The sequence below is a fragment of the Triturus cristatus genome, chromosome 10 (genome assembly GCF_964204655.1).
Source record: "Triturus cristatus chromosome 10, aTriCri1.1, whole genome shotgun sequence".
Classification (NCBI taxonomy): domain Eukaryota; kingdom Metazoa; phylum Chordata; class Amphibia; order Caudata; family Salamandridae; genus Triturus; species Triturus cristatus.
The window spans coordinates 1,247,288,429-1,247,308,936 of record NC_140593.1 but is presented as its reverse complement, the minus strand read 5'-3'; the positions used below and the strand labels follow the sequence as shown (position 1 = coordinate 1,247,308,936).

The 20,508-nt window shown below is 53.5% G+C and overlaps 1 protein-coding gene across 1 annotated transcript in view; it reads left to right on the top strand.

Annotated features, from left to right (window-relative positions):
• LOC146797202 (ceramide kinase-like) overlaps positions 1 to 20,508 on the top strand; it is a 269,453-nt gene that overhangs the window by 156,936 nt on the left and 92,009 nt on the right. Inside the window, exons 5-6 of the mRNA XM_085629912.1 lie at positions 3,314 to 3,377; positions 4,040 to 4,185. Of these exons, the coding sequence (XP_085486038.1) occupies positions 3,314 to 3,377; positions 4,040 to 4,185 (210 nt within the window). The remainder of the gene's footprint in view (positions 1 to 3,313; positions 3,378 to 4,039; positions 4,186 to 20,508) is intronic.

Genomic DNA, 20,508 nt, shown 5'->3' with positions numbered 1-20,508 from the left:
AGTCTGTTTCAGTCCGCATATTGAAGTCCTTTCTGGGGATGGCGTCCTCCTGCATTTCTTTGATCCCACAGGGCAGACTGAAGAGTCGTCCCATTCAAAAAGAACTAGACAAACAGTGGCGTCAGGTCTCCGGTTCTTTCAGCGACCGGATCTTCATAACTGCTCGTATGGTACAAGCTCTGCACTGGTGGACACAACCTCGCAACATCACAGCCGGAACTTCTTTCCTGACAAAAGCCCCGGAACTCGTCCTTACCACGGATACCTCCGTGGAGGGGTGGGGCGGACACCTTCAAGATCTGTCCATCAAGGGCAAATGGACTCTGTCCCAACGTTCTTGGCACATAAACAGGCTGGAATTGATGGCGATCTTCCTTGCAGTCAGATCTTTCCGACTCCAGCTTCAAGGGGAATCAGTGCTCATTCAAACGGACAACACCACCAGCATGCACTATCTAAACAAGCAGGGTGGGGCCAAATCTCCACTGCTTTCCCAGCTGGCTCAGAAGATCTGGGATTGGGCCATACTCCATCAGATCACGCTCACAGCAGTCCACCTGCCAGGCATTTCCAACATTCTAGCAGATTCACTCAGTCGGTCAGCGTCATCGATCCACGAGTGGGAATTGCATCAGCCGACTCTGGACTTTGTCTTCAGCCTTTGGGGTCACCCGGGCCTGGATCTCTTTGCAACTCCACAGAACAGCAAATGCCAGTCTTAAGCAAGTTGGCTTCCCCACAGAGGGTCGTGCGGGAATGACCTTTCGATGGACTGGTGCAAGATATTTGCCTACGCTTTTCCGCCAATCCCTCTGATACCTCGGGTGTTGTGAAAAATGCAGAGACAACCATGCCACATTCTCCTGATTGCTCCCCGGTGGCCTCAACAGGCATAGTTCTCAGAGTTACTGCTCCTCTCTTAATGCGAGCCCATTCTCTTTCGCCCCCGGCTGGACCTTCTAACAATGAACAACGGTCGGATCTGCCATCCGAATCCCAGTTCACTCAAATTGTCTGCCTGGAACCTGAGCACCTTGAATTTGCTCAATTGAATATTTCACCTGCCTGCAGGGAAGTTCTTGCCAAGGCGTGGGCGCCTTCCACGGTAAAGACCTACAAACTAAAGTGGAAGCGTTTCTGTCATTGGTGTTCGTCTGTCAACATTCACCCAGTGCACGCCTCTCCGGCACAGATTCTGCCTTTCTTTTTGCAGCTATCCCAGTCAGGATTGTCTCATTCCACTCTAAAGGTCTTTTTGGCAGCAATTTCTCGTTTTCGCCAGGACGGCTCTTCCTCCCTCTACTCATCTAGAGTGATTCAGCAATTCTTTAAAGGATTGTTCCGCATGTTCCCACCCATTCGGCGCCCTCCGCCCACATGGCGTCTTAACATCGTATTGGCGCAACTTATGAAGGCGCCCTTTGAGCCCATCCACTCAGCGGATTAAAAAAAAAATTCCTGGAAGGTCGCCCTCCTGCTGGCTCTGACTTCCTCACGCCGAGTAAGTGACATTCACGCTTTCACAATACAGCCTCCTTTTCTCCAATTTAAATCGGACTGTGTAACCCTTTGCACTAATCCAGTTTTCATGCCCAAGGTGCCGTCTGACTTTCATCTTAATGAACCCGTGATTTTAAAAAAATGTTTTCCTAATCCGCAATCTCCTGCGGAACAGAGTCTACATTCTTTGGACTTAAAGAGGTGCCTCAAGTTTTATATCAACAGAACGGCACCCTTTCGCCAATCGGATCAACTGTTCATTGCCTATGGGCAAACCTGCAAAGGACATTCCGTTACTAAACCAACCATTGCACGTTGGATTTCTTCAGCTACATCCTTTTGCCATCAGAAGGTTGGCAAGCCTCTTCCTTCCGGAGTGAGGGCGCATTCTACAAGGGCGATGTCCTCCTCCACTGCCTTATTCGCAGGTGTGCCCATTCACCAGATCTGCCGAGCAGCTACGTGGTCCAGCAGGCACACTTTCACGAGGCACTACTGCCTGGAGGCGGTCAACGAAGCAGATACAGCAGTGGGCCGAGCAGCCTCTTCAAATAAAGGTGAGCCTCTGTTGCTTCCCCCCTCCTTGGGTTGTTATCAGTTTTATTGTTCTTCATGCCATGTAGTTGTATTTCATGCAATGTTTGATACAGCCTCTTCCGGCTGCAGAGTACTGCTCACTATTCTATTCCAGCATGTGAATCTATGAAAGACACCCCAATACTGGAGAAGAACAAATGTTACTTACCTGTAAACTGTGGTTCTCCAGTATTGGTGTCTTTCATAGATTCACATGCGACCCTCCCTCCTCCCCTCAGAGGCTCTCTTCTCCTCATTAGACTCTTTTGTCACTCTTGTGCTATTAAAATCTGAGGGCCTGAGCCTCTGAGGAGAAGGTTCTAGAGGATGCTTGCGCCTGATTGGCTGGAGTTCGGACTATAAAAACGACATGGATATGTCAGTAAAGTGATTCCTTTTTCAATGCTTTCCTAAGTGTCAATGTTATCCTATGGTACTTTTGAATTGATATGTTATTTTAAACTATATAAAGTTTATTTATATATGTATTTTATTCTTGTATGGTTTATGTATGTATCTATATACATGAGACTTATTGCTTTTTATGTACCGTGGGACTCCCACTTCGACGACGGGGGAATATTCAAGCATGTGAATCTATGAAAGACACCAATACTGGAGAACCACAGTTTACAGGTAAGTAACATTTGTTCTTCTTTCTGTTTCAGAGAGTCCCCAATCCTGGGAGGTACAGGGTGGCCCCAGATGATCCAGAGTGGTTCCATGTGGTGAGGGTGAAGCTGGATGGTAGGGTGGTTATGGGTGGCTGCTGTGGCTCTGGGTGGTCCCAGACGATCAGGGTGGAATGGTAGTATTCATCCTAGCACCTGGGAGTGGTTGTAGGTGGTCAGGATGCCTTTAGAAGCCATGGATGATCCCCTGTGATCTGGACTGTGTTAAGTGTTCATGGTGGTCTGGGTGGTCAGGATGCCTCTAGAAGACATAGATGAGCCCCTGTGAGCTGGATTGTGTGGTGATGGTGGTGTATGGGTGGTCAGGATTCCTGTACAAGACACACGATGAGCCCTTATGTTCTAGATTGTGTTGAGTGAACATGATGGTCAGGGGTGGCCAGGATGCCTCTAGAAGCCCTGGATGGGCCCTTGTGATCTGGACTGTGGTGTGTCTTCATGGTGGTTTGGGTGATCAGGGTGGGCACACCTGATTCTGGGTGATCATAATCTGTCCTGTTTGGTTGACCTTGCTCTTTAAGATACTAATGCACTCTCTGTTTCAGAAACCACCCGGGCCAACCATGCCAGAGACCACATCCTCCACGAGGACCTGCAAGGTGTGGACGGGTGAGTGTGTGCATGAAAGGGATACTTGTTACCCAGAGCCCAATGGTGTCTCTGGGAACCCTGGCTCAAGCAACCTTTCGAAGGCCTAGACACTGGCCTTCAGAGACCACCCCATCCCACTCATTTTCCGGTAATACTCAAAGCTTCCACTCGGGCGTGCCCCAGGGGCTTCCGTGTTTACAGGCTAGTTCTCCAGGGCCTAGAGCAGGCATGTCACCTAGTCACAGTGTCCTCCTAGGGTGTAGTGCAGGCTGGGGTTTTGGAACAGGGATGCCCACTAGTCACAGTGTCCTTCTAGGGGATAGTGTGAAGGCCGCAGGTCTGGACAGGCATGTCCACAAATCTCAGTGTCCTAATGTTGGGTAAAGTGCAGGCCAGGGCTCTGGAGCAGGCCACCTGTCAGTGTCCTCTTAGGGTGCAGTGCAGGCCGGGTGTCTGGAGCAGGCATGTCCACTAGTCACAGTTTCCTTCTAGGGGGCAGTGTGTGAACCGGGGGTCTGGAGCAAGCATGTCCACTAGTCACAGTGTCTTTCTAGGGTGGTGATGTGCAGGCCGGGGGTCTGGTCTGGCATGTCCACTGATCCCGAGCCCTCCATCATCTGCTCCCCTACTCCCAGCACTTCACACCCCAGTCCTCAGCTCTGTACTTTACTCCCCCTCAGGTTGGTCTGTGTTGGCGGTGACGGGATGTTCAGTGAGTTGATGCACGGGCTCATCGGTCGCACTCAGCGTGAAGCAGGCGTGTCTGAGGACGAGGAAGACACGGAGCTCCGGCCTTCTGCGATCCGCATCGGAATCATCCCAGCAGGTGGGAGTTACAACCAACCTTCCTCGCCCCAAAGACACACAGCAACCACTGGGCAGTCAAGCGGCACTCATCCAGGGGCGGGGCGGCGTAGTGTACTTAAGGGTAATCAATCAGTCAATCAATCAGGGGTTTATGTAGAGCGCTACTCACCCGTGAGGGTCCCAAGACACTGGGGGGCAGTGGGGGTGGTTCCGGATCAGTCGAAGAGCCAGGTCTTGATGTCCTTCCGGAACGTGTGCAGGGTTGGGGAGCATCTGATGTTCACAGGGAGCTTGTTCCAGGTTTTGTCTGCGATGTAGGAGAAAGCTCTCCCGACGATTTTGTATCTGCGGATGCGGGGGACCTCTGCAAAGGCGAGGTTGGCGGAGCAGAGGTTCCTCTTGGGTACGTGGAAGGATATTCTTCATTGAGGCATTTGGGTCCGATGTTGTGGAGGGTTTTGTAGGCAGTGGAGGCCTCATAGGTGTTGGGTCATGTGCTCATGGCGCGGTGTCTCGAGGACGAGTCTGTCTGCGGCATTCTTGATTGTCTGGAGTCTGTGCAGAAGAGTTTTGTTGATTCCAGTGTAGAGGGCGTTGCCGTAGTCCAGTCTGCTGGTTATGATTGCGTGGGTGACGGTCCTTCTGCAATCGGGGGGGGATCCACTTAAAGGTCTTACGGAGGATGCGAAGGCAGTTGAAACGAGCGGAGGCAACGGCGTTGATCTGGTGGTTCATGGAGAGAGAGGAGTCCAGGATTATGCCATGGTCTGTATGGGTGGGTGGGCTCCAGAGGGCGGAGGGCCACCAGGAGTTGTCCCAGGCGGAGGTGCAGGGACCGAGGGTGAGGACCTCTGTCTTCTATCAGTTGAGCTTCAAGCAGCTGTCTTTCACCCAGGCTGCCACCTTCTTCATCCCTTCCTGGAAACAGTCTGGTGTCTTCGGGATTCTTCGCAAGCGAGAGGAGGAGCTGGGTGTCTTCGGCATAGGATACGATGCTGAGCCCACGATGCGGGGGGCCATGTAGATGTTGAAGAGCGTGGGGCTGAGTGAGGGCACAATTACTATTATTTCATACAACGCAGTGCGGCGCAGCAAGGGAAGTTGCTGCACTGCATGAAAGGGAGCAAGCAAAAATACTCCATATTTACAAAGATATGGCACTCTTCAGCTCTCTCCCAGTGCTGGAGCACTGTGTGCTGCTAAGTGCTCACACAGGCACCTTTTGCGCCATGGTACAAGGGTGACTGCGTTACGGGCAGGACTGTTTTAGGGCAGAAAGGAACACCTTCTTGCACAAAAACAAATCCAAAGAGGCAAATTCCTCTTTCTTTGTGTGATGCATAACACATCACCCATAGACAGAGAAAGTAATAAGGAGAAATGCGCATAGTCCTCCTTTCAACTTGACAAACCTTAAGAAATCTGGAAATGAGTGAAATCCATGAGTAAGTGCACAGGAACACCTGGAACATCTGTCACAGCATTGCGCTACACTTCTCTACAAAGCCAGGCCACAGTATTGTCTCGTTCCTTACTGGTAATCTTCCTTACCCCGATTAGGGTCCTCCTCATCCCAGTCCTTACAAAGTGAGGCAGTCCTGCTTCCAACCAGCCAATCAAAACGCCAGAAACAACAAAGTCAAAGGTCACATAAACTCCTCCCATCCACCGCCATGCCTGTTATCAGCAAGTCCCAGACACAAACACAGCGGGAGGGAGGGAAGGAAGAGGACTGGGACGAGGAGGACCCTAATCGGGGTAATGAAGATTACCGGAAGTAACAAGACATTAGCCCCTCATGGGTCCTCCTCGTCCCAGTCCTTGCAAAGTGAGGAATCCACAAGCAGAGAACCAGGAAGAAAAAATGCAGGACACCAGGGATCCATGTATAAAGTACAAAACTTTAATCAAATAAATGATCAACGAACAGCAGCGTTCCGCACGCCAACAGCAAAACTGTCAACAGATGCATGCAAAACATCAAGTCGATAATGCAGAACAATTGTGTGATGGGACTGCCAAGTGGCTGTGCTACAAATCTCCTGGATAGAGACCCCCGTCGCCCCGGCCCAGGAAGCAGACACAGAACGTGTCGAACGACCCGGCAGACGGAGGAGGCAGACCCACAGACTTATAGGATTGTCAGACCGCCAAACGCACCCATCGACTGATCGTAGAAGTGGACACCTTCTTCCCTTTAGCCACACCACTACAGGAGACAAACAAGGCAGGAGAAAGCTGAAACTCCAGCGAATGTTGGCAGTAAATCTGAAGAGCCCTCCGAACATCCAAAGAAGAAGGAACAAGGGAATCCCCCTCCGCAGGCAAATCAGGAAGTATCACCTCCTGCTGGAACTTGGAAGAGACTTGTAGGAGAGTAGGATCTGCACTTATGTTGCCCCCATTTATTTCCTGATGTTTACACTGGTTTCTGGCTATAGTCTGGCTGGGACCCTGCTAATCAAGGCCCCAGCCTCTCTGTTCTCTCTAAACAACTTGGAGTGCATATTAGATGCACTAGTGATTGGATACTGTGGTACCTTATGAGTCCCTAGTATATGGTACCTTAGGTCCCATGGGCATAGGTACTTCACAGGCCTACCAGGGGCTGAAAAATGTATTATGCCACCCCTGGGAAGCAGACTAAATCTGACACCACAGGCTTGCTACTGCAGCCTGGGTGAGGTAGTGTTAGCACTCCTCACTGAGGTATAGGTTCCCCATGTCTCACCTTACATACACATATAAACCTATCAGTCACCCCTAAGGCAGGCCCTATCAATCCTGAGGGCAGGGTGCTTGGTTTCCATGTGAGGGGGTGCCCCTGCCTGAGCAGGGCCCCTCTGCAGCTCTCAGAGACCATTCTCTGTAGCTGTTTGTGGATCCGGTTAAACCATATATTGTTAAGTGCATTATAACCTAGCAGTAAATGCTAACTTTGGGATGGCTGCATCAAAACATGTTGTGTTTGGTGTCGAACGCTTTGGAATCATACCCCCACACCAGTAACTGGTGTGGGAGTATGAACCCACCCTTCTAGAGGGATAGACATGTACCCACTGTGGAAACACGGTAGAATCCTGAAGAGCCCTGGCATCACAAAATGAATGCCACCAGCACAGACACTGGGCTGCCCTCCTGCTGCTGACCGAAACTCGCAGTGGAGGGAGCCCAACAAAGGGTTTCCTGTCACAGGGAGGTGTAACCACCTTCCAGATAGGATTTAGTGTATTGGGGCTGGGTGGGTGCACTCCTAGAGTGCTTTGAAGGCCTGCACTGGGGGAGCAGTAGGCTCCTCTGTGCATATGCCAGCTCAAACCGGTTCAGGGGCTACCAGCCCCTGCTCTGGCGCGAAACTGGACAAAGGGAAGTGGGTGTAGCCACCCACTCCCCTGACCCTCCTATAGGAGTGGTCATAGAGCTAGTCCCTCCCTTCCTTCTAGTATAAGTTAGGGAACCCTTGCCATTGCAAACTAGATATCCCTGGACGACGCTCTGAAGAAGAATCCTGGACCTTCGACGTTCCACTACCTTTGGAAGACTGAATAATCTCCCTTGGATTCAAGGAGTGACTCCCCTGCTTGGCAGGCACCAAAACTTTGCATCAACGGTCGCAAACTTTCCTGCTCCCGCCGGAGTCCGAAGTCCCTGCAGCCCTGGAAGGGGATTTCCTGACTTCTCAATGGCCATCGTGAGTCCCCAGCAAAGCTGAGGTGAGTGGACCCCGCGAGTGATGAGCAACAGCAATACCTGGGTACTGTGCACTATTGTCAAGTGCTTCCCCTTCACGACATTCTACGAACTTGTGCTTTGGACCACGTGTGGCCCAAGCCTCCAGCAGGATTTTCTCTGAAAATCAGAGGCCTACCTCATCCCGAGTGACCGTGGGCTCCTGGTGAGTGAATCCTCTCGAGGCATCTTTGTGATCCCTTGCTGGTTGGCTTGTGGGTCCCCTGAAGACTTTTCTACAAAACCAAAGGGCTCCCCTGGTTGCTCCAGGCCTGCCCCGACTTACCCTTGCTGGGTGAGTCCCTCAGACCTTGCTGGTCTGCACCGCTGACTTTCTTCACTTTCCACAAGACTTGCTGTTGCCAAGACTTGTTGGCTCCAATCCGATTGCCGACACCTCAGTAAGCTGCAGACTTTGTGGGACACTCCGAATCCAGCTCCTGGTTGTCGTCGATGCCTCCTGGACCTCGTGGCTTTAGAGTCAAGACACCCGTGATCACCTGAAATCACTCGACTACTGTGGGCATCCAGCTTCCTGGCCCCGGGTCACTGGCAAGTGACTTTGAAGTCTGTCTCCTCTGCTTTCAGGTCTTTTTTCTTCAGAATCTAGCCTTGGATTCCACCGGACACTTCTCCAGTCTTCACAAGCAGCAAGTCTTCTTTGGCTCCCATTGAAAACGACGCCGCGACCCGACACCAAAAGACACCTATGCACCCGGCTTCCCTGAGTGAGGTAACTCGAGTACTCCGGTGCTCCTGTGGGTGTTGGCTCTAGAACTACTTACCCTGTAAGTGACTTGCTTGTAGACTCTCCCGTAGTATCCTAAAACTTTAAAATTCCAACCGCGACTTGCTCCATTGAAGTCTATTGGGATCCGCGGCTGTGTTCTCACACTGCATGCGTCTCCCGTGGGTCCTTTACTTACCTGCCTTGGGTGGATTAGTGAGGCCCCGGCGCTTCTGAAGACCTTAGGCCTTCTCCCTTCCCAAGTCGTTCTTCTTATACCTCTTTTTTAGTATATGGTCTGGTACGCCTCTAGGGCCCCCAGCCATATAAGTGCTTAACTTGTTGTGAAATGTTGATTTGTGCATATGTCCTTGACTTCTAATCTCACAAAGAGATTAGTAGAGTGTGTTAGAAATAAATACATATATATATATATTTTTGATAATACTTTTTTTTTTTCTTGTAGAAGAACAAACTTAAAAGGTACATACAACAGACCAATTGAACTGGCATCAAAATGACGTATCATGGGCTCAATGCCCCTCCATCCCCTCCCTTGGCCTCCCGCACCCCTCGCCCGTGCTCCCCCCCCCTAGAATAAGCCCCCTAACCATTTCCCCCATACTCTGCGAAACTTTTTGGGGCATCCCCGTGCAACATATAATGTCCGTTCTTGTACGGCACACCAGTCCACGCCCCTCCTCCATTTAGCACAATTGGGTGGATCGACCTGCTTCCAGGCGGCAGCGATATCCCTTTAGCCACTACCAGCAGTAGTTAGGAAATATTTGTCATTGCGGGATCCGTCCAAACCATCCGTTATCCCCAACAAAGCCATTTTGGGGTCATGGGGGACCTCCCACCCCAGGACCTCCGTTAATTCAAGCTCAATCTCCCCCAGTAGCTCCCCAAGCGCGGGCAATTCCAAACCATGTGGAAGAAGTCCGCTGGGCCTACCCCACAGCGGGCGCATGAAGCCTCCGGGGAAAGACCTGCACGGTAGAGGCGCTCCGGGGTCAGATATGCGGCATGCAGATAATAAAACTGGATGAGCCTCAATCTAGCCAAAGTGGAAATCGTCCTGGGGGCCATAAGGGCGTCTCTCCAATCAGCTTCATCCAATGGACCCACCCAGGTCTCTCATCGCTGCTTCAGCCCTTCCCAGTCTACCGGGGTGTTGTTAACCAGGGAACGATAGATACGTGAAATTCCTCCCCTCCCAAGGCACCCCAGCATCACCTGGGCCTCAGGCGGGCTGTGGTCAGGAATCCGTGAATTCAGAGGGATGTGGGTTTGGACCGCGTGGCGCAGCTGGAGGTATTTATAGAATTGCGAAGGGTGCAATGAAAAGCGGCCCTGAAGCTCCTGAAACGAACACATGCGGCCCCCCGCCACAGGTCACCTAAGCGAGAGATCCTCAGAAGGTCCCATGCTCGAAACCCCTCCAACCCCGCTACCTCCCGCAGCCAAGTCCCATGCCAAAGTGGTGTGACCAGGGTCAGTGTCCTTGTCCAGCGGGTATGCTGTAGAGCAGCACGCCATGCCAAGAAGGGGGCCCGCGTAACGTCCGGGAGCGACAGGGGGATCACCGCCCCGTAGAGCATGTTTTGAATGGAGGAGAACCCCACGTGCTGTACCTGTAGCCTATAAGCCGGATCGTCCCACCCGCCCGAGAACCAATCATGGACCACCAGAAGCCGAGTTGCAAGATAATACAAATAGAGGTTAGTCATGCTCAGGCCTCCATCGTATGAAGGAATCCAACAACGGTCCAGGGCCAGACGGGGCCTACCGCCACCCCAGATAAACTTAGTCGCTGCCTTGTCCATCTCCCGGAACCAGGAGCGGGGGAAGGAGCAGGGCGTATTCTGTAGCATGTATAGGAACTTAGGGAGGATCATCATCTTGTAGAGTGCGATCCTCCCCAATGGATTCAATGGGAGCGACTGCCACTTCATCATGTCCGATCTGGTCTTGTTTACCACAGGGGCCACGTTGAGGGCCCAGCAGAGCTCCGGAAGAAGGGTGATCCAGATCCCCAAATATTTAAAGGAGAGTCTCCGGAGGGGAATATCCGACTGCCAATCGAAGTACTCCCTAGACGGGTACAACGGGACCAGGACAGATTTTTTGGGGTTTAGGCGGAGACCCGATGCCTGTCCGAAGCAGCGAAGAATCTGGCAAACACGAGGGCCCGACGCAGCCGGGTCTGAGAGATAGAGAAGGACGTCGTCCGCGTATAGGGCAATCTTATCAGGGACCATACCCAGTCAGTCCCATCCGCGAAAAACTGGGTCCGATCAGACCAGAGCGGCCAGGGGCTCCATCGCCGCAGCGAAGAGGAGGGGCGAGAGCGGGCAGCCCTGTCGCGTTCCCCGCCCTATGGAAAACGTGCGAGAGAGAGCTCCATTCACCAGCACTCGGGCTCGTGGATCCGTATACAGGACCCGGACCATAGCACGAAACTGGATGCCAAAACCCATGCGCTCTGAGACCTCTCCGAGGTAAACCCACCCCACCGAATCAAAGGCCTTTTCAAAGTCAACCAGTAGTAGGGCCAGATAAGGAGATAGGCGCTCCCGGTGGGTCAGGGCCAGATGCAGGCGCCGCAAGCAGTGCCTAGTCCCTCGGACCGGCATAAATCCCCATTGGTCCGGGTGGACCAGTGAGACAAGATGCAGGCGAAGCCGTTGCGCCAGGATGGTAGCGTACATCTTAAGCTCGGTGTTAATGAGCGATATAGGCCGATAATCCGAACAAGACTGCGACGGGGGTTGTGTTTTTGGAAGGACTACTATCGTAGCCGTGTCCGTCTCGGGTGGGAATGAGCCCTTCTCCACCACTTCAGCATAGAGATCCAGAAGCCTCGGGGCAAGGGTTTCACGCTAGTGGGCATAATATTCCTGCGGGAAACCCTCCGGCCCTGGGGTCTTCCCGGAAGCCAAGTGACTAATTGCTTCATCGATTTCCTGGAGCGTGATGGGCAGATCTAATGTCTCACTAGCCTCCCCTCTCAATTGCCCAAGAACAGCCCCGCTCGTCCCCATCATCTCTGCAAGGGAGATCCCCGGCGCCCGAGCCCGGTATAGGAGGGAATAATAGTCTGCAAAGGTCTGTGCCACTGCGACAGAGGTTGTGTGAGTCACGCCAGTGGAATCCACAATGGCAGGAATAATCCGGTTTGCGCGAGGGTAGGTGGCCAGCCGGTAGAGGAGCGTACCATTCTTATCCCCCCATCCGTGCACCTGGGCCACCGAGGAGCGCCAAAGAGTCTTGGCCGCCTCCATAGAGTGCATACGTATCTCCTCCCACAGAAAGGCAAGCTGCCACGCACGCATGGCATCACTCAATGCCTCCTGGTCCCGTTCAAGTTCCAAGGCTTGTGCCTCGCAGGCCGTGAGTCGCTGGAGCTGTGTCTGGCGTTGGTTCTGTATGTGCCACCGGGCAGCCCCCCTAATAGTCGCCTTGCCGGCCTCCCAAAGGATGGCCGAGGAGGAGACAGAACCAACATTATGACGATAATGATCGGCAAGCTCGTCTCCCACTGTTTTCCGAAAATCTTCGTCCTGGAGGAACCAGGCATTCAGGCGCCACATCGGGCAGGCGGAAAAGGGAGGTGGGCCGAAAGCGAGAAGCAGTGGCGAGTGATCCGAAAGGCCCCTTGGAAGAATGCGGGTGTCCTGCACACCCGCACATTCCGTAGACGGGACAAAAATTAAGTCAATCCGGGCGTGTGAATGATGTGCCACCGAGGTGTGAGTGTATTGACAAGCGCGTGGGTGCCAAACCCTACAGACGTCGCACAGGCCCTGGGCTTCAGCCCAACTCGACAACTGCCTCGCGCGAGCGGCTCTGGCGAGTAAGATCAGACCTGTCGAATCCATATGGGGCGTGTAGACAGCATTGAAGTCCCCCCCTAAAATGAGCGAGCCCGCCGGGAGCGTTGGCATCAAATCTGCGGTGTAGGAAAGGGCAGCCTGCAACAGGGACGGCGCCGCATATAGGGACATCAAGGTGAGTGATCGCCCCTCGAGAGTGCCACAAACTGCAACCGCCATACCCTGGGGGTCAAAATGCACTTGGGCCAGTACAAAGGGAAAGGACCGTCTGATCAGAATAGCCACCCCCCCGGGTAGAAAGGGGCCACCTGTAGGGCACGGCACCCACACCAAAACTGAAGGGGGCGCAAGCGCGTGGTCTCCACGGAGGGAGAGACATCGGGAGAGCGGACATGGGAGCAGGTCAACAGTGTCTGGATGCCATAGAACCACAACAATGAGGAAATCATCCCCCACCAACGAAAGCCCCCCTAAGAGGAAGAAACACCCCCAACCCCCCCAACCCCCACCCTATACTTCAAAAACAGAAGCATCTGTCACCCTAACGGTATGGAACAACAACCAAGCTAAAACGCTCGGACTTGAGCATCTAGTGGACCCCTCAGTAGATCGGAATAAGACAAAATCTCCTGCCCTGGCCGAGAGCTGCAATTGTAGTGAACACTGAAGCCCAGTCCCTCGCATCGCCAGCCTGGAAAGCAAATCCCTTCCCCCTTCCACAAGTCCACCTACATTAAAGGAAATCAAATGACCGGACTGCGGGAAAGATCCGTAAGGTCCATTTGTGCGGCTGGCTGGGCTGCAGAGCCCACCCGCAGGGGGGACTCAGTGTGTCGTCCAGTAGCAGCGGGACTTGTAGGTGCAGCCGAAGAGGCAGAAGAGGCCCCAGACTCCCGGCGTGTCCGGCCCACGGAGTGCGTTACGACCGCCTCTCCTGCTGCGCGCCTCCGGGGCAGTGTGCGTCGCCGTCGACGGGTTCTGGACGGCCGGGGCACCTCCTGTCCCCGCCGCCCAGCCGCCGGTGATCCCTGTCCAGATCTGTGCAAAGGACGCTCCTCCGTCAGCCAGGTCCAGGCTGCTCGCGGCGTGTCAAAAAATATTGCTTTGTGCTGAAAAATGACCCGGAGGCGTGCCGGGAACTGAAGCTGGTACTGGAGGCCCATGGCTCGCATCTTCTGCTTCACCTCCGTGTAGGATCGCCTGAGTTCCTGGACCTCCCGGGTGTAGTCCGGGAAGATCATTATAGTGTGGTTTTGGTATGTGGAAGTCTCTTTGCGCCTGGCCTCATGGAGAATCGCATCCCTGCAGGCCGATTGCCACCAGCAATGCCGATCAAGTCTCTGCGTGCCGCCCGGAGAGGCAGCCGAATAGCGTTCAAGGCCGCCGACTAGAAACTCCAGATTCGAGGCCCGCCAGTACCCAGGGCAGCGAGCCGCCTCCTACCGGACAACACAGCAAAGGCCAGATCCACGGCGCCCCCAGCGAAGTCACAGGACCCGAGCAGTCCGTGCAGACGTCCAAGCCCTTCAAGGTGGTCCTCGGTGAACAGGCAGTACGGACCGCCCCCGATCCAGGCACCTCGCGGTGGATCCCCAACCACCGATGCCAGCACTCAGCCTGGTGCCGCGGGCACCGGATTCAGCTCAGGTCACCATCCCCTGGATCTTGACCCTTCACAGCTGACAGCGTAAAGCCTGCAGCCGGGGGGGGGGGGGGGGGGGGGTGAAGGATGCCGCACTCGCCGACTGCCGGCTTGCGGCCCGATCAGCTAAGGTGCCATTCAACGGCCCCCGCAGATCGCGAGGGACCAGGTCCAAGTGTAGCAGCAGACGCAGGGGGGGAAGGGGGAGCCGGACCCCGACTGTCGACACCCGGCCCGGCCCGGCCGGCAGTCCTGGGGCGGGAACACCTCTCTTCTCGCCGAGGGGGGGGCTAGCAGCGGCAGTTGAAGTGTCTCCACAAGGCCACCGATGTCGCAGGAAGGCCGGGCCTAGACACCACGCGGGAGCCGCGGGCTCGATTAGCAGCCCGCCCGGGTCCCAGCACCAGGATTGCCACCGCCAGCCGCCTGCCCGCCTCCAGGTCGCCGATCATCGCATGGGCCAGGCCGAATCCCGTCAGCTTCGGGCTCAGGGCCGCGGGTCAGGTCCGCGCTCCGTTGCGCCACGACTGCGCCGGCCAGGGCAGCTCGCCACGGATTTAGGCGGATTTGCGGGGTTAGGCGTCCGGAGCCTCACCGCCGAGCGGCTATGTCGGACCGGCGCAACCTAGCGCTCCAATGCATATATATTTTATATATATACCTGTGTGGTGTCCTTTCATTTAGTGATTCAAGAGATTATAAGGTAAAACAAGCTGCTTTACATTCCTCTGAGACTTAGCCTGAAGGCTGCTCTCCACAGCTACCACTAGGATAGCTTTCTTTAAAAAGCTGTCTTAAACCTATCTACCATAAGAGTCGAATTGTACTGGTGCAAGGTGGCCACTTTAACTAGTGACCAACATATAACAGGCCAACTTCTCACAAGACTTTAGGCAGAAAAGCCAGATCAATCCGTAAAACTACCCGATCCTGCAGGAATCGCAAATAAGGGAAAGAAATGAGCAAGGCACCCAACCGACGAGCGGAGGTTATGGCCAGCAAAAAAGCCACCTCAACGGACAACCACAACAAGTACGCGTCCAACAAGGGCTCAAAAGGGGGCAACTGCAGACCCCGCAAAACAGTACGCAAATCCCAAGAAGGCACAAGCACAGGAGAGACCGGACGATGAAGCCTAAAGCTCCGAAAAAGCTGACTCATGAAAGGGGCAAGAACCCCCAAGGAAGCCCCAGGACCCCGACGAGCACAAACCGCCGCCCACTGAGCAGACAAAGTGGAAGGGGAAAGGCCGTTCAAAAAACCATCCCAGAGAAAATCCAGCACAGAAGCAGGATCCCCAAGCACAGGATCCACACCATGCGAAGAACACCAAGAGACAAAAGAGCCCAAATGTCGACCATAGCATTTAAGGGTCCGAGGCCGACGCGAAAACTGGATGTCACGAGCCACCACAGAAGAACAGCCCAAAGGCTCCAATGTCAGTTGCAAACGACGAAGACAAGGCAGAGACAGGAGCGGAAACTGAAGAGGAGCCAGAATCAAAGGAAGCCGGGCAAACAGGAGAGGAATCCGCAACAGGAGAGGAAACCAAAGGCGGCGAGGCCAGAAGGGAGCAATCAACAGGACCGACACCCTCTTCCCCCGCAAATCTTCTGCAGCACGCTCGGGAGGAGGGGAATAGGAGGGAAGGCATACAAAAGGCCCGAAAGCCAGGGAATCGAAAGAGCATCCACCCCCCAAGCCTGAGGACACATCACATCTGAAAAAACCTGGGAAGAGGGTTGTGAGGAGAGGCAAAGAGATCGATCCAGGGAGTCCCGAACTGAAGAAAAAGGGCCTGGAACAGAGGAAGAGAGATAGTACAGAACAGAGGATGGAAGGTTGCGGCTGAAAGCGTCCGCATGAAAATCCAACTGCCCCGGAATGTACACAGCTCTCAAGGCCAACAGATGAGATTCTGCCCAAGCACAAATCATGGAAGCCAGCAGAGTCAGAGACACGCACCTGGTCACCTCCTGGCGGTTCAAGTAACAATGAGCCACCTGATTGTCGGTACGAACCAACAGATATGTCCTGTGGAGATGAACCTGACAGAACTACACCGTCTCCCAGATGGCCGCCAACTCCCGCCAGTTTGAGGAACGGGCACTGTCCCTCCACTGACACTTGGCCTCCAAGGACCCCAACGTGGTCCCCCCCAACCCCAAAGACTTGCATCCGTGGTTAACAAAAGGGGAGGTGGAAGACAAAACCGCATCCCCTTCTCCAGATTGGGAGTGCAAAGCCACCAATCCAAGTCCCGAACCAGAGCAGGAGAGAGCGGAACCAGAGTCTCGTAATCCGCCCGGGAGGAGTCCCACCGAGCCAAGAGATGATTCACCAAAGGCTTGAGATGGAGGCGAGCCCAAGGAACCACAGCAGTGGTGGCAGCCATCAACCCCTGGACCCGCAACCAAACACGAGCCGGGGCAGAGGGACAACTCAACAGATCCCACAACAGAGTCTGCAGGGAAAGGATCCGAACAGGAGGGAGAAACACCGCCCCCAGAGAGGTGTTGAACAGACCCCTGATGAGCTGAAGTCTCTGAACAGGATCCAGATGAGACTTGGCAAGATTCACCATGAACCCCAGCTCCCGGAACAGGGTCAACGTAGCCTCCACCGTCAGAAGAGTCTGAGGAAAAGAGGAAGCAGAGACCAAACAATCATCAATATAGGGAAAAACGGAGAAACCCCGATGTTGCAAAAGCCCCACAGCAGGAGCCAATACCTTGGTAAAAGTCCTGGGAACAGTGGAGAGGCCGAATGGCAGAACCTGAAACTGTAAGTGCAACCCTTGGATCACAAACCTCCGGAACCGCTGACTGGCAGGATGGACTAAAACGTGAAAAAAAGCATCTTCCAAGTCCAGAGCAACCAAAAAAGCGCCCTCCTGGATGAAGGGAATGATGGACTGTAAGGTGACCATCCGAAAATGATCCAACCGCACCAACTTGTTCAAAGTTAGAGGATACAGAATTGGGTGGAAGGAACCATCTGGCTTTGGGACCAGAAACAGATGGGAATAGAACCCCAGGCCCACTTCCTCCACTGTAACCGGCACAACAGCCCCCTTTGACAACGACATGGCGACGCCGGACAACATGGCAGACCGCCTTACTGGGTCTCTTGACAACGGAGTAACTTGAAAATAATCCAGAGGGGGAGGACCCCGGAAGGGAATCTGGTAACCCAACCTGATGACAGATCAGACCCACTGGTCAGAAATCAGAGCTGTCCAGAAACAAACAAAGTCGAGCCCCCACAACGGCATACTCACTTCTGTCCTGCACCAGCGGGAGGCTGCTGCTGCTGTTGCTGAGGCGGGGATTTATAATGGAACGCGGCCTCCCAACCACGAAAGGGCTGAGAAGACGAAGCCCGCTGAAACCCCTGCTTATGAAAAAAGGACTTCTTCTTAGACACAGGCTGAAAAGGCTTCAACATCATCTTTTCCTCCGCAGAGCATTGCACCATCACATTCAAATCGTGCCCAAAGAGACGGGGCCCTCAAAAGGCAGCTTATGAACCAAGGCCTTCTGAGCAGCTTTAAGACGCCAAGGTTTGGTCCAGAGAGACCACCTACCAGCCACCGCCGCCCTGGCAACCGAGGAGAAGACCACAAGGAATCAAAAGTCACAACCGAGAGGAATTGCGCCAAGACATCCATTTGAGTCAACACAGGAGTAGGGTCCCCCTGATCCTGCAAACAGTCAAACAACTTCTTAAAATCCTTCAGAAGAACCTGTGAGGCATAGGCGACGCACGCACCCCAAAATGAGAAGCTGCATAAGAACGCTTGAGAGCAGACTCCACCTTCCGCTCCACTGGGTCTGTCAGGGAAGCCTCCTCCGATGACAAAGAGGAAGATGAAGTGGAATCCATAGAGGACAAAAGAGAATTGACTTTGGTAACCAGAGGAAACTGGTCATCAAAGTCCGCCAGGTGATACCGCTTCACCAGAAAGCGAAGAATGCCCTGCTTATCAAGCTCAAGCCATTCCTTAGTTAGAATATCCTTCAGGACGTCATGGAAGGGAGGATCATCCACCCCAGAGGAACTATACTGGGAATAAAACCGCTTGTCAGATAATGATTGAGGGTCAAAACCAAGCACCACCCGGATATGGCGCAGCATGTCCAAAAAGACCCTGCCCTGGACGTGCTTTCCCGGGGGGAATTGTCCATGTCCTCATCATCATCCTCTTCGCCGCAGGCTCCAGCAGCGCAGACTGTACAGCAGAATTGATCAACTCCTACAAGTCAGCCGTAGAAATCTGCAAAATGTCATCCTCTTGCAGGTCCTGGACAATGTGCTGCTTGGAAACTGCCTTTGCAGGTCCCGGAGAAGATGCCCCTTCACTCATGGCGAGCAAAAAGGAGTAAACCACACAGGAAGCTCAAAACACACACGACGAAGTACCCAGCAACTCCCATGAAATACTCCCACCAATTAACCAAGTCCCGTGACACGAGACTTGAAAAAAAACCATCAAAAGGGCAGCCCTGCATTCTCCACCCCCAGCCAAATACATTCAACATGGCCGCGGTGTGAGAAGTTGGCCTGGCATATGCTGGTCACTAGTTATAGTGGCCACCTTGCACCAGTCCAATTCGACTCTTATGGTAGATAGGTTTAAGACAACTGTGAGAAGTTGGCCTGATGTATGATGTCACTAGTTCTAGTGTATACCTTATATCAGTCCAAACAACCCTTATGGTGATTGGTTGTAAAGTCAACCTTATAGACCAGCTATCCTAGTGGTAGCATGGACAAGAGCAGTCTTAGGCTAAACTCTGAATGGCATGTGAAGCCAGCTGTGATACCATATATAATCCCTTGAATACCAAATGAAAGGACACCACAACAGATATATATATAAAATAAAGTGTATTTATTCTAGTCAAACCCTCAGCACTCTTTATGAGATTAGAGGTAAGTACAACACAGTCTTATTTATGCATACATTAAGTCACACAGGTAAGTAATACAGTTAGGCCCTAGGGGCCACGCAAACCATATACTAAGTAAGTGGTATAAGGACCACTGTCACGGAAATAGGATAGGCCTAGGCCTAGGGAATCGCTGTGGCTACACTATACTACCAAAGGTTAGGAAGTGGGAGGCCCACGGGATTCAGGTGCAGAGTGGAAGCACTCACGCGTAATGCGTATAGTCGATAGAAATAGTACAGTTTAGAAATAAACAGTTTAAGGACACTTCTGGTATAGCTAGAAAGTCGAGACTCGGAAACTAGACCCTAGGATAGTCACTACCCTTGTGAGCACCGAAGTACCCAAGTTACCTAGCCCACGGGCTGCGGGTGCATAGGTGTGAACTTGCGTCGGGTTTCGTCGTGGACTTCTATGGATGCCTGAAGGAAAGTTGCTGACAGGCAGTCAGTGAAGAGTGTCCGGTGGATCCCAAGGCTGGGATCAAGAAGAGAGGAGACCTGCAAGCAGAAGGGACAGAGTCAAGGTCACTAGCCAGTGACCACGTGGAACCAGGAAGGAACCAGGCGATGTCGTGAAGATTGCAGGTGAAGGTGAAGCTTGTCGCTGCAGCCACGAGGACCAGGGAACGTCGAGGACGACCAGGACCAGGAGGCGAGCTGTCCCACGAAGGCTCTTGCTGTCGGCGTCATCGAAGTTGGACTAGGACTCACCAAGCCTTGGCAAGCGGAACCCACGAAGAACGGAGGACTTGCTTCCGGTGCAGACCAGGAAGGTCTGGGGTGCTTCTCTTTTTCAAAGAAGCAGGAGCCAGTCTGGAGGAGCCAAACCAGCCGTGAAGATTACAGGATGCGTCGTCACAAAGGCCACTAGCCAGCGGGCAAGCAACCGGACATACGCGGCAAGCAGGAAAATGCAGAAGGGCCCCACGCAGGACTCGTGGAGTGTGGGGGGCTGATCTTCGGTGCAGATGGTGCTTGGGGTTGGGGCTTCTCAATCCCCGGTGCACAACTTCGAGGGTGCCTCAGAAGCTGCGCTTGAAGATACTAGCCACTTTTCCCAGGTAGCCGGTCCCACGTCTCTCGTCGCCTCCACGGATCTCAGCTCTGCTGTGGATGTGGATCAGGGTCGGAGAAGTCTGGAAGTCAAGGCTCTGGTCGGGCTCTGCAGTCGGTCCCTCGTAGAACTTTAGCAAAGCAAAGGGTAGTCTCTTGATGGTGCCTGTTTGCACAGGGTAGCCACTCCTTGGCCACAAGGGAGATTCTTCAGTCTTCTTCTTTCGTCGAATGTCGAAGGTCCAGAGTTTCTGTTCAAGTTGCAGGTTCAGGATAATCTAATCTCCTGGGGCCCAGCTACCACTCTTATACTAATCTGGGGGGCTGGGTTGCCTGCTAGGTCACGCCTTATGGGTGGGACCTGGGAGGGGGGTGGTTACACCCCCTTCCCTTTGTCC